Raw genomic sequence first — 15,562 nt, forward strand, 5'->3', positions numbered from 1 at the left:
CATTAAGTTGACTAAATCACTGTGGTGGTTTTAAAACATGTCTGGGACTGACTTGAGGCTCTTCCCATCAAGATGCTGAGTAAGTCTCCTCCCCTACAATCTAGGTGTGGTTTGGTAATTTCTTTGATGAATAGATGCAGTTGCCTGATTTCTAAGTCTAGGTTAGAAAAGATCATGAAATTTCTGTCACTTTTGAGAGGGACACTTGCCTTGGGATCCCCGAGTTGCTCGATAAGAAATCAGGCCGCCCAGAGACTGCCATGCTGGAGAAACCCCTTGATGGAACCACGTGAGGAGAGAGCTGCCTCCCCTCTGACAGTAACCACATAAGGGACCTCAAGCCAGAATGGTCCAGCCAAGCTCTTCTCAAAGTCCTGTGCAGGAAACCATGAGAGGTAACAAATGATGGTCTTCATTTTAAGCCACTAAGTTTTAGGGTGATTGGTTACACGGCAACAGCTAACCAGAACAATCTTCAGAGACTCAAAGTCAAGTGCTCTGGAAAACAATGTCTTTTATTTCTCTCAAAGTATTCTGACATACAGAAGTATGGAAATCTTAACTACACGACTACAACTCCTCAAGAGAAAATGAATTATAATCCATTTTGGAAGTAGGGGACAAGGAGAAGTTTATCAAAGAAATTTTCAGAAGAAATTGTGAAAGCTATCTTGAAATGATAGACTGCAGGTTGGAGTCCTGGACTTCGGTCATTTTCAAAAGCTAGTTATTGTAAAAATGAGGTATTTATTGGCAATATCAGATGATCTCTTGAGGCTTCTTCTAGGACTAACTAGAATATCCTACTCTAATATATTTTTCAAAAGATAGACATTTTAAAATTGTAACTTAAAATGTACTCTGATGAATATAAATGATGAGAATTAAAATAAATATGAAGCACCCAGTTTACATTCACCAAACTATAAGAAGTTTAAAAAAACCTACAAAAAATAAGTTAAAGCCTAATGTTGGTAAAAGTGGTAAAAATCAGACACTACTGATGACCACAGTGTTCAGTATGCAAGAAGAGCTAAAAAATAAAGATAAGTTTTGATCCAGTAATGTTGCTTTTGGAAACTGTCCAAAAGGAAAAAGAAAGAAAAAACTTCTCATACAATGATATTTATAGCCACATTACTTGCAATAGGGGGGAAAAAACCTACAGGAAACAACCTAAATATCCAACAATGGGACAATAGTTAACCATGACATGGCTGGATGTATTAATGCAAAGTTATAAATATAACGACCACATGGCAAGGCATATACAAAAGATAAGTGAAAAGAGTAAACAAGTCATTTTCATATAAACAGTGATTATATCTATGAAAATTTACTTTCACACGAATATCAAAAGAAAGAAATATTTTTTTTTTCTGTTAACATAAATACCAGTACATCATTTTCTATAAGGATATTGAAATATCCTGCTTTATAAAGAAAAGCTATAAACTTAAAGTACTAATCAAGTTTAGCACTTTGATGGACATATTTACCTCTTATTATGGAAATTCTGTCTTTATTTTTAAAATTTTTTACCAATCATTTTCTGGGTGCTTACAGCATGCCAGGTCCTGGGAATACAACGATAAATAGAATGAAAGGTAATCTTAAAAGAGTATTCAGTGGGAGAGATAGTCAAGTTAAGATAAATTATAGTGCTGCTTTACGCAAACAGAAAAGGGGAACAGGAAAGGGTTTTTCAGGGGGAAATAAAAGATGTCTGCACTGTCCTAATACTTTTATTTATCTTGTTATTTGTAAACGGCAGCATCTTAGTTTGACATTTTGAGACAAAGGAGAAACATTCCAAAAGCAAACAAACTTTCTCAAAGTGAAAAAAAATCAACTAAAGGGATATTTTAGCATGTTTGGATAAACCTGTAAAAGGATCTGTGCATATATCAAATTGGAAAGTGCTAGAAAGTTTTCAGCTTGGCATTAATTCAGAAAGTGTGCCTTTAATTCATGCTACAGTAGCTGTCATACATGCTTCATTCATTCGGCAAAACAAGACATGGCTCCCATCGTCTCAGATTTTGTGATCTACAGGATGTAAATCCAAGTAAACAGATCATTGAGATAGAATGTGACAACTGCCATGAAAGGTTCATGTGAGAAGGACAACTAAATTGGATTAGGATTTGGGGTACATGAGCCTCAGTGAAACTGAGACTTAAAGGATTTATAGAATATGACTTAGGGACTAAATTGTATCTTAGAAAGAGAGAACACAGATAAAGATAAGAAACTATGGAACTGTATTATTAAAAAGGGCTAAGGTCACATCTTGGGGCTTCCCTGGTGGCTCAGATGGTTAAGAACCCATCTGCAATGCAGGAGACCCAGGTTTAATCCCTGGGTCAGGAAGATGCCCTGGAGAAGGGAATGGCTACCCACTCTAGTATGCTTCCCTGGAGAATTCCATGGACAGAGGAGCCTGGCAGCCTACCGTCCATGGGGTCACGGTGGGACACGACTGAGTGACTAACACTTTCACTTTCAAGTTTTCATCTCACTTGAACCATAGCCAAAAATAAATAAAGAAAATGATACTAATCTGTTAAAATATGATTATTTAGGGGCAAAAATTAAATACTGCAATCATAAAAGGTACTTCATAGTTACTACATACTATGGTCGGAATGTCTGTGTCCTGTCAAACTTCCTGTATTGAAATTCTAACCCTCAAAGATGACGGTACCAGGAGGTGGGTGGGTGCCTTTGGGAGGCGCTCAGGCTTTGCCCTCATGAAGGGGATTAGTACTTCATAAGAGAGGCTCCACAGAGGCCCCTAGCCCCTTTCACCACATGAGGACATGGCAAAAGGCACCAGCTATGATCCAGGAAAAGAGCACTCACCACAGTGTGACCTTGCTGGCACCCTGATCTTAGACTCCTCAGCCTCCAGAACTGTGAGAAGTACATTTGTATTGTCTATAAGCTACCCAGTCTGTGGTGTTTTGTTATAGCAACTTGAAAGAACTAAGACACTATGACATTTACATGAATTATCTAACCATCTTTCAATTTTACATTAAGACTTTTTTTAATCTGGGCTATTATAATTTATATAAAGGAAAATAAAGAGCACATAAAAGTACCTCAATTTTCAAAGCTATGTTCCTCCCCCTCCAAAACAATGTTAATAAGTACACAGAAAACTAAGTCAATTACTCTGAAATATCTATGTTGTGTACTAACATTCAGAATATGGTTACAAAAAGGTTTTATAAATCAGGTTTAGTGTTCATATTTTAATAAGTGTCCAAGAGGCTGTTTAGTTAAAGGACCTGAAAGAAGCTGGTAAACAATTTGGGATAGAGTTATCTGACTGAATTGACCAGAAGCCAGCTTGCATTCAGCCTGCATTTCTACATGGTATCCATGGAAATCAGATCAGGCCTGCACAAAGACCAACAAAGGCCACCTTTGAATGAATCAGAAGAATGACAACTGCCAATGTTCAAGCCATCCATGGACACAATAGCTTTGCACATGCTCTTCAGAACACAATGGAATAATCTCTTACACTGACAATACAGCGTCCATCACTCTTTTTTTTTTTTTTCATTGCTCTGTTTAAACATTAACCTCATTTTTATACAGAAAGCCTTTCAATGATCAGGAGTTATGTACAGCTTCTATGGTACAAACTGTCTCTAGTCTCTTTAAATTTATAACAGGAGGAATTGCAGGTACTCTTTCAGACACAGAATAATACTGCAGAAATCTTCTAGGAACTGTTTGATCAATAGAACAGACCATTCTCTCAAAGGAAGAAAAATCTATTTGAAAATTACGAACAGTTCCAATATTCAATGAACCTGAAAACATTACAAAAATATGCAGTTCAAGTTTATACTGGTTAGTAAATGCAATTTACATGTACAAGAGTAGGCAGGCATAGACTGGATTAAAATATTTGACTACAAGTTCCTTGAACTAATAACTTTAACAAAATTAAGAGTAGGCTTTCTTTTCTAATTTATATTAATGGAAATGTTTAAAATGCCTTGGAAAAAGCCACTGAGTTATACACAGAATAAAAGGCTTTACTATTTTAAGAACAGAACCTTTTGAAGATAGCACTAATTCTCTGTGCTATATGGGACTCAGATTTCTCAAAGGATTGTTTTGAGGATCTTTATTATACTAGATAGAAATAAACCATTAAAAGCTTAACTGGAGACACATAAATCTATAGCTACAAAAGAATTTCTTTTTTTTTTTTTTTTTTAAGAAAGTCTGACTGAAGCACTGAGCTTAATTCTACTAATAGAATTGGAATGTTTTTATATATCATGCACCCTAAAAACAGCTCTAAGCTTGTTAATTACAACTGCTTTAATGCAGTAAATATGTTCTGAAGCAAACAAAAGTGTATATACATCAGCTCCCTCTAATCTGAGCAGCCACTTGGGAGGGTGGGAGGTGCTGATTCCCGTAGCTCTGCTGTCTTCTCTCTGTTGGCCTTGGTCAGCTTCTCCTTTCTCTCATCAATTAACATCCTCTCCATTTCATAGCCCAGAATCTGCTTTGCCTTCCTTCACGTGATCATCTGTGGTTTCTAATCTGTCCAGGGGGGCTGCAGGACATCCAGTTTCCCTCTCTGTCTCCTTTATCCCTGACAGCATCCTTTCCACGGACATCAGTTCCCCTCTTCTCCGCTCATGTCATGGGCTCCTGCCAAATATGGATGCTTCAATGTAAATTTCAAAACTGCAAGGGTACCGTGCAGCACTGCAAGTGATGGAAGTAAAAAAACAGACAGACAAACTCACAGTAATGATGTTTACACAAGTTTCTCCAATGTTTGTTTTTCAGCAGACGTTCCCACTTCAGTCCTCTAGCTCCTTTCTCCTCTCTTCCTGTCAAACTTCCGGACACCATCCCCAACCTTCATCTCTGGTTGACTCCTCAGCCCATAACACTCTGGTTGAGCTTTGTCCCTCTGTGAAGACTGCCGTCACCAAGGCATCAGCCCTGCCTGACTTAGGTGAAGGAGCTGATCCTGTGGACCAAGCTCTCAAAACACCTCTGCGGCGCCCCAGTCCCCACAGTCCTTTTTTCCCTCCTCCAGCTGCGCCTCCTCTCTCTTGGTGTCTCCACTTCCTCCTCTGACCCTCTAAGGTGGTCAGCTTGTAGCCAGAGTCACCTGCTAGTCTGTCTCCGCCTGACTCATCAACATTACGTCTTCAATCCCTCTCCAGATGCCCACGACTGCTCGCTCTCCAGCCCCACCTTACTCTCGCGCCTGTCCCTAACACCGCTGCACACAACCATCTAATAACTGCATGTGTACACTTGGCTGTCTCAAACTCAACCTGTCAACCCGAACTGCTCTCTTTTTCCTCTGATCTTACCTTCCTTCAGGCTTCCCTGTTCCAGTGAATGGCCCCCCTCATTGAGTTATTTACATCAGAAACCCAGGCATCAGTCTTACAGTCTCCCACTCTTGTCGATCAATCACCACATCCCATCCATTCTTCCTTAATTCCTTTCACATCTGTCCCCAGCTATCTTTCCCTACTGCTGCTATCTGGGTTTGGACCACTGCCATCTCTAACGCCAAAATGAGACCATTCACTCCGCTGTCCCCTCCTGCTGCCTGGGTGATCTGCCAAGGAGCCAACCTGAGTGTATCACTGCCCTGCTCAAGGCCCTTCAGAGCCCTCCAACTGTCCTCAGGATAAACTCCAGGCTCCTTGCCAGGACTTATAAAGGCCTTTCATGGTAGGGTGCCCGCTCACCTCCCACCTCTCACTTTCTATGAATACTTTGAGCAATGTGCTCCTGGCATAATGGCCTTCTCCTTTCCTATTCAAGCATCTGAGACATCTGGCTCAGGAACTAGGAGATGGAGCCTACTCCTGATCACAATAAATTATCGCTTACAGTCATTTAAAAAGAACTGGACTCCAAGGCACTTCACAGCAGAGCTGAACAGTAATGATTATTTCCTGCCCCTAGGATGGCCTCTCCAGAGCTTGATACTCAAACATGTCTCAGTGATATTTCTCCATCTTCTGAATTCAACATCTAGTTGTATACCACTCATTCAGCAATTAAATTACATGAGACCATATGACATCTATTATGTTATCAGAACTTATGTTACATGTTTATGTTAGGCATAGACAATAAAACAATAGAAATAACATAAGTTTCTAATTATACGGAAATTTTTAAAAACACCAAGAGGTATGAAGACTTGAAATTTCAGTAACTCAGAAACCCAAAGTCAGTATCAAAGACCTGCTTTCTTTCTCTCTTTCCACTAGACCAGTGTGTTGGCTTTATCCCCAGGCTAGCTGACATCATGGTTGCAAGAGAGTGAGTGAGTGAAGTTGCTCAGTCGTGTCTGACTCTTTGAGACCCCATGGACACCAGGTTCCTCCGTTCATGGGATTTTCTAGGCAAGAGTACTGGAGTGGGTTGCCATTTCCTTCTCCAGGGGATCTTCCTGACCCAGGGATTGAACCTAGGTCTCCCATATTGTAGACAGATGCTTTACCGTCTGAGCCACCAGGGAAGCAAGATGGCTATGGCTATTCCAAGATTCCCATCTAGACCTGACAATAGTTTATTAACTAGTATCTCTCTTAGGAATAAAAAATTCTTTCCCAAAAGTCCCTGAGCAGATCTGTACCACTCGTTCAGCAATTAATGTATCTGTACTCATTCAGCAATTAATTACATGAAACCACATGACATCTATTATGTTATAAAAACTTACATTATATCTGTTATAGGCATAGACAACACAACAAAAACAATATAACAAGTTTTAAATTGCACAGAAAGCTTTCTCCACATCTCTTTGGCTAAAATTCCATTATATGCCCATGTCCAAATCAGAGAGTAGCAAAAGATCTAGGGCCACCATCACTGGTTCAGTTCAATTACCCTTCAATTACCTCCTAGTTGTGCAGAGGAGAGATTAACCCAGTAACTGAGCTTCTGACAGAAAGGAGGCTGGCAGGCTATGAAATTGGTTAGGCAGCCCCCTCCCAAGGACTGAGACAGTTTCTTTCCCTCATGTGAGATGTGTTCCAAGTAAATCACAACCTCTCTGGACCACGTTTCACATTCCCTACAGTTCTACATTGGACCCAGCACACTGCCTTACATAAAGCAAATGTTATATAAAGATACAATCAAAAACTAGTTTTATGGAATTCACTGTAGCCAGAGCAGCAAACCACCTACATCTCATCAGAAGGGGGATCATAGGGATCACTTTCATACACAAGACCTATTGTTGTCTCAGGATCTGTGGTATCAAGATTCTTCTTTTTACAGAGTCATTATTCTGTGTGCTCCTCCCGGTAAATCATTAGTTACCATAACAAAAGCATAAACACACTCCACATCTCGGAGTTACTGATTAGGGTAACTGCTTTTCATGGTTCTTTCCCTCTTATGCTATGTTTAGTCTTTCCATAATGTCCGAAGCTAAGCAAGGCTGATTGTGACTTTGGTGGCAGCATTTACACGATGTCAGGATGATACTTTTGGTCCCACATATTTTCCCTATTCTTGCTGAAATTTTTTATATTTTCTTTTGAATAAGTGCTGTCTTATTGATAATGTATAAGAGTAAACATTTTTGGCACGTAAGGGCCCCACGTATCACTTAAATTCAAATAAATACGGGTGTCTAGCTGAGTTGGTTTGAGTAGTAGACGTGATTTTTGAAACAGCAGATATGTTATGTCAAATTTAGGCAAAGACAGAGTGTCGAAATATCTTTTTATCATATCTTGAACATTTTGTCCAAATGGGAGTTACTATGGGGAAGTAGAGAAGGTTTACATATGTTTTCAGAAAGAGACAGACAGACATGGTATTTCAACCAATACATTCCTAGTGAAGACTATGAAGTTGGAAAGGAAAATGAATCAAAGAGAACCTGTTACTTCTAGCAATCAACATTTGGGAACAACTCTTTGACTGTCCCCTTGAAAGTAGCTGCTGGCTAATGTCATCTAAGAGGAAGTGAATCTGCCGTAGAAGACGATGCTGTCGGTCTTGTGCTTAATGAAGAACAGGAAAGGGTGATCACAATGGAAATGCAAATAGTGCTGATAATACACTAGAAATTTTTTATTTTTGATACACAGACTGAATGGTCTTTATTTTGCTGAATGTCTAAAATTCTACCATTAGACGCTCATCTCTTTACGTTAATACGCTTCTTCCTTTTTTATATGTCCAGGGCTGCTGCTGCTAAGTCGCTTCAGTCGGGTCCGACTCTGTGTGATCTCATGGACTGCAGCCTACCAGGCTTCTCTGTCCATGGGGTTTTCCAGGCAAGAGTACTGGAGCGGGGTGCCATTGCCTTCTCCGTGTCCAGGGCTACCAGCACACTAAGACAGAAGCAGTCATCACCTACTTTAGAGGGAATTCACTTGACTTGATGCATTCTCTCAGTGTTGAAATACACCTGACTTGGTAGTCACCACAGAACAAGGTGGTACAGGCAATTTGGAATGTTAACTTGTTAGGAAGGAGAAGGTGCAGTATTTAAGCAATTACTTCTAAACCTGGCTGTATATCAGAAATGTATGAGTAATTGTTTTTAAATACTGAATGGTGTGGCCTGCGTGCATGCATAGTCATGTATGACTCTCTGCAATCCTTTGGATTGTAGCCTGGCAGGCTCCTCTGTTTATGGAATTTTCAGGCAAGAATATTGGAGTGGGTTACCATTTCCTCCTTCAGGGGATCTTCTCAACCCAGGGATTGGACCCTCATCTCCTGTGTCTCCTGCATTGCAGCAGGATTCTTTACATGCTGAACCACCAGGGAAGTCCCTTAAAAACTGAATGCTGAGCCCCATTCCATGAATGTGAATCAAAACAGTGGCTCCAGAACCAGTATTTAGGAGAGTAAAGCTTAGTGTACACTGGGCAGATGTAGATGGAGAGTCACAGAGGAAGGGAGTTACCATATTGGATGGTGGCCTAAGGTGGTTGAGGGGCTGAGGCTGAGTGAAGAGAGGCTGTTGAGGATAGGTCCTGAAAATAAGAGATTACTTAAAATTTCCCTTTTTATTATAAAAACTTCCCTACTTTATCATTTTACTTGGGGTTGTCTCTTTTAACTTAAGACAAAGGTGAGTTGCAAAGGGATGAGAGAAAAAGGGAAAAAGCATCAAGGCAGTGAAGGCAAAAAATAACACAGTCTGGAAAATATTCTAATACCAAATATGGTATGATCAAGTGCAGTCAGAATACAGAATGGTGTGCATAGGTATGTACGCAAGGCTCTGGGATGTATGTACTGTGAGTGCGCCTATGTGCAGTGCGTGTGCTTATGTGTGTGTGCAGGGCGAGTATGGTACAGAAGAAGCTGAAGAGGAAGGCTGTGGCCAGATGGTGAAAGATTTTTATGACATGCTACAAAGTTGGGACTTTGCACTGCATGATTTGGGCAGCCACTCAATGTTTGACGCAACGGGGTGACTGGATACAGATAAATGTTTAAAAAGATAATCCTGGTGACAAAGCAACAAACGGTTAAACCAGCTTAATAATAGTAGGGGTCCAGAAACAAAAAAGTGAGGGCCTGAACTGGGTGGGAGCAGAAGGCACATGAGTTGGGGAGAACAGACAGAACTTGGAGATGGGCTGTGAGGCTGCCAACAAGGGAAGAGATCCCTGATTTTCATGTTTGCAGGATAATGCTGCCATTAAACACTACTAGATGATGTAGGAAAAAATTTCAGAGGAGAGGCATCCACTTTGGTTGGGGACACGAGGTCACCTAGGTGGAGATATTTACTGAACCAGAACTCAGTGCAGGAGTCTGACCGGAGATGCTGACCTGAGTGGTGGGCAGGCCCAAAGAGAACTGGTAGAAGGAAGAGGATCCAGCATGGAACTCTGTGAACACCAACAAGGGCTGGGCCAAAGAGCTGAGCCTGTGAAGGAGACTAAGGAAGAACAGCCAGGAAAATAGGAGACAAACAGGGAGAACAGAAGCCAGGGATGGACGGTGTTGGTGTTTCGGGAGGAAAGAGCAGCCAAATTACATACTAATGGAGGACTTGCTTACTAAGAGGGAAATTAGAATATTTACAGCCCGAGGGGAAATTAGGGATTTGAAAATATTCTTTAGACAGGGGTGACTTGGGCAGGGTACCAGAGATAGCAAAAGATGAGGCCTAGAATCCAGGGGCAAGGATTATCCTTGGCCAAACAACACACTAGAGAGTGTAAGTGACGTCATGCATTTAAAAATCACATTTCCCTTTCCTCTATGGACCTATTACTTGGTTTATGGATTATCCAGGCCTCTTATGGTCTTTCTTTTTCATTCTCAACATGCTGGTTACTTCAATGATTGCAAGCACTTAAATCCAGGAAGATCAATGAAAGGTGATAAATATGAAACCAAACTAAGAGCACTGCTTTTTCTTAAATACCTGTGAGAATGTTTACAGAGAGTCAATCTGAATCTAAGTGTTAAAGTGAGATTTGAGGGTTTTAAGTTTCTACAGTGGTTGACTTATATGCTGGAGTATATGCTAGATGTATAAATACACATACACATACATGAGCCTTTTACATGTTAATTTTTGGTATTTATATTGGACAATTATACATGGATATAGCCTATAAACAACTACAAATATGTATGTATAATGAGTGTTCAAAAATTTTATACAGATAGGGTCATGCCATAAAAAACTGCAGCTGTCACAAACTGACAGCTTTCAATTATTCACTTTAATCTTGGATATTCATGGTATCAAACAATGATGCTGTTTTCCTGGGAACTTGCGTTCAGATCACAAATGAGAAAGCTTTATTGCGATCATCCTGAATTAAGGGAAAACCTGTTCCTTGAGGATGGAAACACCTGGAGCAGGAGGAAGAAGGAACTACACAAACTGTTTGGGCAGCTGTCATTTTATATCACCTCTGCTGGCTTGCAGCAAGGTGTCGAGTTGTCCCTGTTAACCAACTCTGGGGGGGGAAAAACTCCAAACCTGACTTCATGCCTTGCAGTACCACATTCCTCTAAAGTTATTTCTCACTGCTTTGTTAAGAACAAGCCTCAACACTTCGAAGATAAGAAAATGATGTTATATTTCCATAGCTTCTGTTAATAAAGGGTACTTAAAGAGAGCTGAAAAGCTTGGACTGAAGGGTCCATTAGCTCTTAGGAAGGTGGGGGTCTCCAGGGACTGAATCTCAAGGTGAAAGTAACTTTATCTGAAACCTCTAGATTAGGGTTGATGGCCCCTCAGAACATCTCTGGGGTCCCAGGAGAGAATATCTGTGAAGTAGCAGACCCAGGATTAGACAAGAAAACTAATTGATGCCTATTCTCTGCTGGGGGTGATGACTATTTCTGTTTCTCTGCTATTTTTCCGTATTTCTGCTACAGGATCTTCTGCATTAGATTTCTTTCAGGATCAAGGACAGCAACTGGCTACATGCCTCAAAGGAGGGCAGTTTAGCAAAGATTTATCCTCTTGGTATAAACATTTGCAAATAAGACACCACTCTTTTTTGCTAGCTATTCAAATTACAAAATACAAATGTGACTCCCCCACTCCACCCCTAAAGTAAACTAAAGTTCTTGAAATAAGCACACACGAGGCTCTGGATAAGGTTTGGACAACGCACTCTTGATGGACTGTGGTCGCGCCGCAGCTGGGCACCCCCAGCCTCATTTCCCCACTTAGTGAAAAAGGGGTCAGGAGAAGGGCGGACCCGGCTCTCATCGCCTTGCCCTAGGAGCTACAGCTGCGGGTAATTCTTTTGTTGTAGCGCCAGAGATCGAGAAAGTGGAAAGAACTTTTTCCGGACCTAAGTTTACATGCGTTGAATAGACGACGTTACAACAATAAGAGGAAGGCAGAAGGGCAGAAGAATTCCCCTCTGCCAAGCATTTAAGAGGCGCTTGGTTTTCCTACTTCCCCCAAGGGAAGACACAGCAGTGCTGCGTTCTGGAGAAATGAGGACATTATTCACACGCTCCGGGTTGAAAAATAACCGTATTGGGCTCCCAGGCTCCTGCAAAGTCACCAGGCACCGCGCTGAGGGCAGGCTGCCGCCCAGGACCGAGTTCCTAGGATGCACAGAACCGCGGAGTCCGGGTCTGGCGGGGCACCTGTCTGAGCCGGACTGCAGGCGCCCGGCTAATCCCCACTCCCCCACGCTTGTGCGCGCTTGCGTGCCTGCCTGAGAGCGAAGCGCGCTTCCAATTAACTTCGAAAGGTGCTTTACAGACAGGGTGAGACACGCCTTATGGGGACACCAGGCGGGGGCGAGCCGGAGCCAGAATGGGGAGTCTCTTTCCGTCCCGCTCGGATGGCTGGAAGCCTGGGTCCACGTGGAATCAGAGCCGAGACGCGCGTCGCCTGCGCCTCGCGGGCGCAGAACTCCCGGCTCGTGCGCCCACCCGGGGACCCACGCAGGTTCCTCCTGCAACCGATGCGGAGCAAAGACGTCGCTTACCTTGACTGAGCACTAACACCAGCTGCAGCGGCGTGCCGCCTGTCCGTCCTGGCCGCATCCTGAGCCCGTCGCCCTGGCGCTGGAGCTGCTGTGGGTTTTCGCCGGGATCCAAGGACACCGAGACTCTCCAGAAGCCGTCCCGAGGGCTTCTCTCCCGCTGCCGGGCGTGAGCCGGGAAAAGTTGCCCGGCAGCTCCCGGGGCGCCAAGGCCCGCCCCTTCGCCTCGCACTCCGCAGACCTGCCCCGGCCGGCCCCGCCCCGCCCGCCCACCGTCTCCGCCCAGCGAGCCGCACCTGGGCCCCTCCACACCCCCGGAAGCCCCACCTCCACCCACACACACCATCCCAGCCCCGGGACCCAGGAAGCCGCGGGGACGCGGGCTGCGCGCCTGGGGGCCTTTCCTGCCTGCCCAGCAGACGGCGAAAGTCAGGCAGTCACTACCCCGCCCCCCGACAGTCTGACGTAAGCCCGGGGGAGACCCCGGGTCCCCGAGAGACCCTGGTCCTCGTGCAGGCCTCCGGCTCCTGGCAGGGGTGGCAGGGGTGGCAGGGGTGGGAGGGCTGGAGGGAGCCATGACCCCCAGCCTCCGTTCTCAGGGGCTGCGCGGTGCCTGCCTTCTCTGCCTTTCCCAAGTGGGTGGGGAAACGGACAAAAATAAGCGCAGAATGACCAGGTTAGAAACTAACCCGACAGGAAAGAAGATCTGCCCACAAGTTATGATTATCCCGAAGTGATATTTAAGCAAGAGCTGCTGCAAGGGGGGAGGGGGGGTGTATGTGTTAAAATTCTCATTCCTTCCTCTCCAAGATAATAAGCAGCTGATTTCGTTGTTAACTTGAAGGGATTTACTTCAAGACACAAAGACGAGTGAGCCCCGGTATGAACTCGTGATGCTTCCTGTTTGCATTACATTGTGAGTATTTTCTTCCATTATTTCAGGCCCAGCTCTGGAAAGAGAACATTCCATAACTACTTCTGAGCTTTTTACTTCCCAACCTAAGAAATAGGATAGTCACTTTTCTTTAAATCTGGGTTTTCCTCCGAAAGTTCGCCCACAAATTCCCAGCACATTGCTGAAGCCAGGATCCTTCCAGTGACTACTTTTATGATGTAATCAAATGTTTTAATAAACTAAACGTAAGGAGTTACTAGTCTAATCATTTTTATTAGCACCATTCTAAACCTTTATGAAGCAGGTAACTATGAGAAGGGGCTTCCCTAGTAGCTCAGACGGTAAAGAATCCGCCTGCAATGCAGGAGACCCAGGTTCAATCTCTGGGTGGGGAAGATCCCCTGGAGAAGGGAATGGCTACCCACTCCAGTATTCATGGCTACAGTCCATGAGGTCACACAAAAAAAGACATTTGCCCTTTGGAAGGAAAGCTATGACAAACTGACACAGCGTATTAAAAAGCAGAGACATTACTTTGCCGACAAAGGTCTGTCTTGGTCAAAGCTATGGTTTTTCTGGTAGTCATGCAGGGATGTGAGAACTGGACCATAAGGAAGGCTGAGCACCAAAGAGCTGATGCTTTGAAATTGTGGTGCTAGGGAAGACTTTTGAGAGTTCCAAGGAGATCAAACCAGTCAAACCTAAAGAAAATAAACCCTGTATATTCATTGGAAGGACTGATGCTAAAGCTGAAACTCCAGTACTTTGGCCACTTGATGGGAAGAACCGACTCATTAGCAAAGACCCTGATGCTGGGAAAGACTGAGGGCAGGAGAAGAGGGTGGCAGAGGATGAAATGGTTGGATAGCATCACTGACTCAACAGGCATGAGGTTGAGCAAACTCTAAGAGATAATGAAAGACGGGGAGGCCTGGCGTGTAGCAGTACATGGGGGCACAGAGTCAACTGAACAACTTTGGAAAGGACGGTGTGCTTGGGATACTGCCACGAGGAAGCAAAGTGGTTCAAGAGGGGAAGGACTTAACTGGTAAAAATCAAATGCTCCCCTTCACCATAGCTAGGGCTGGAGTCTTGAATTGTTAAAGTATTAAATTGGTGTTTATCAGGTGCTACTGCTTATAATCATGACTATAAACTCAGTACCTTTGAATCTAAAATATATAGCCCGTAGTTCTTTCCTGTTTTCTTATCTGTCACTTACTAACTTGACTTACTAATCCTTACAAACACTTGAAGGCATTTTTTTCTGCCCTGTGGATGCTACTCACCTGCTTACTAAGACTCCAGTGGCACCTGAGAAGACGTAGGTGGCTGCTCACTAACCCTGACCCCCAGTCATGATGCTGCTCCCAGACTTATTGCAGGAAGTCAGCCAGGTTTCAGGGAGATGAATATCTGTCTGTTTCCTTCTGACTCACTGAAATGTGAGTAAGTGTTTGGAACAGACCCTTGTTTGGGAGGCAGTGAGCTCTCTTCGTGTGAGACAGGAGTCTGTGCTTTGTCTCAGAGTGGCTGGAGAGAAAATGCACCTTTTTTGCTTTTGTGCTCAGAAGTAGACAAATTAACATGCTGGCATGAGGTACAGGATAAATCAGGAGCTATATTTTTCCAGAGCAGGCAACAGTTTCACATTTCGAGAAACAAAGAACCACCTTCTGCCCCGCATTAAGTTTTTTAAGAGTGTAAAGGTTTCCTGACACAAAGCAGTTTGAGAACTCCCACCTTAATCATCCTAGGAACTATCGTGTCTAGGTGTAATTTTGCTGGTCACTACATTCTGAGTAGGAAATAAGACAAAGGCAGGTTTTCTGAAACTCTTTGGTCTCAGGATGCCTTGGATAAATGAATACAAAAATGTGATTAGGTACATGATGGAAAGTTATTCAGCCATAAAAAGGAAGGAAATTCTGCCTTTTGCAGTGACATGGATGATGAACCTAGAAGACTTTACAGTAAGTGAAATAAGCCAGACAAAAGCAAATACTGCATGATCTCACTTACATGTGAGACCTAAAAATGTTAACTTATTGTACAGAGAGTAGAATGGTGATTACCAGGAACTAGGGTGTGGGGAATAGGGGGTGATGTTGATCAAATGGTACAAACTTTCAGTTATAACATGATTAAGTTCTGGAGACCTAATGTACATCATGGTGCCTATAGCTAATAA

General features: G+C 43.1%; 1 protein-coding gene across 1 annotated transcript in view; it reads right to left on the reverse strand.

Annotated features, from left to right (window-relative positions):
• The window catches only part of ITGA2 (integrin subunit alpha 2), a 106,402-nt gene extending 93,695 nt beyond the window's left edge, over positions 1–12,707 (reverse strand). Inside the window, exon 1 of the mRNA XM_061129812.1 lies at positions 12,480–12,707. Coding sequence (XP_060985795.1) covers positions 12,480–12,537 — 58 coding nt within the window. The 5' untranslated portion in view covers positions 12,538–12,707. The remainder of the gene's footprint in view (positions 1–12,479) is intronic.
• Between the last annotated feature and the right edge of the window lie 2,855 nt (positions 12,708–15,562).

This window comes from Dama dama, chromosome 25, assembly GCF_033118175.1.
Source record: "Dama dama isolate Ldn47 chromosome 25, ASM3311817v1, whole genome shotgun sequence".
Lineage (NCBI taxonomy): Eukaryota > Metazoa > Chordata > Mammalia > Artiodactyla > Cervidae > Dama > Dama dama.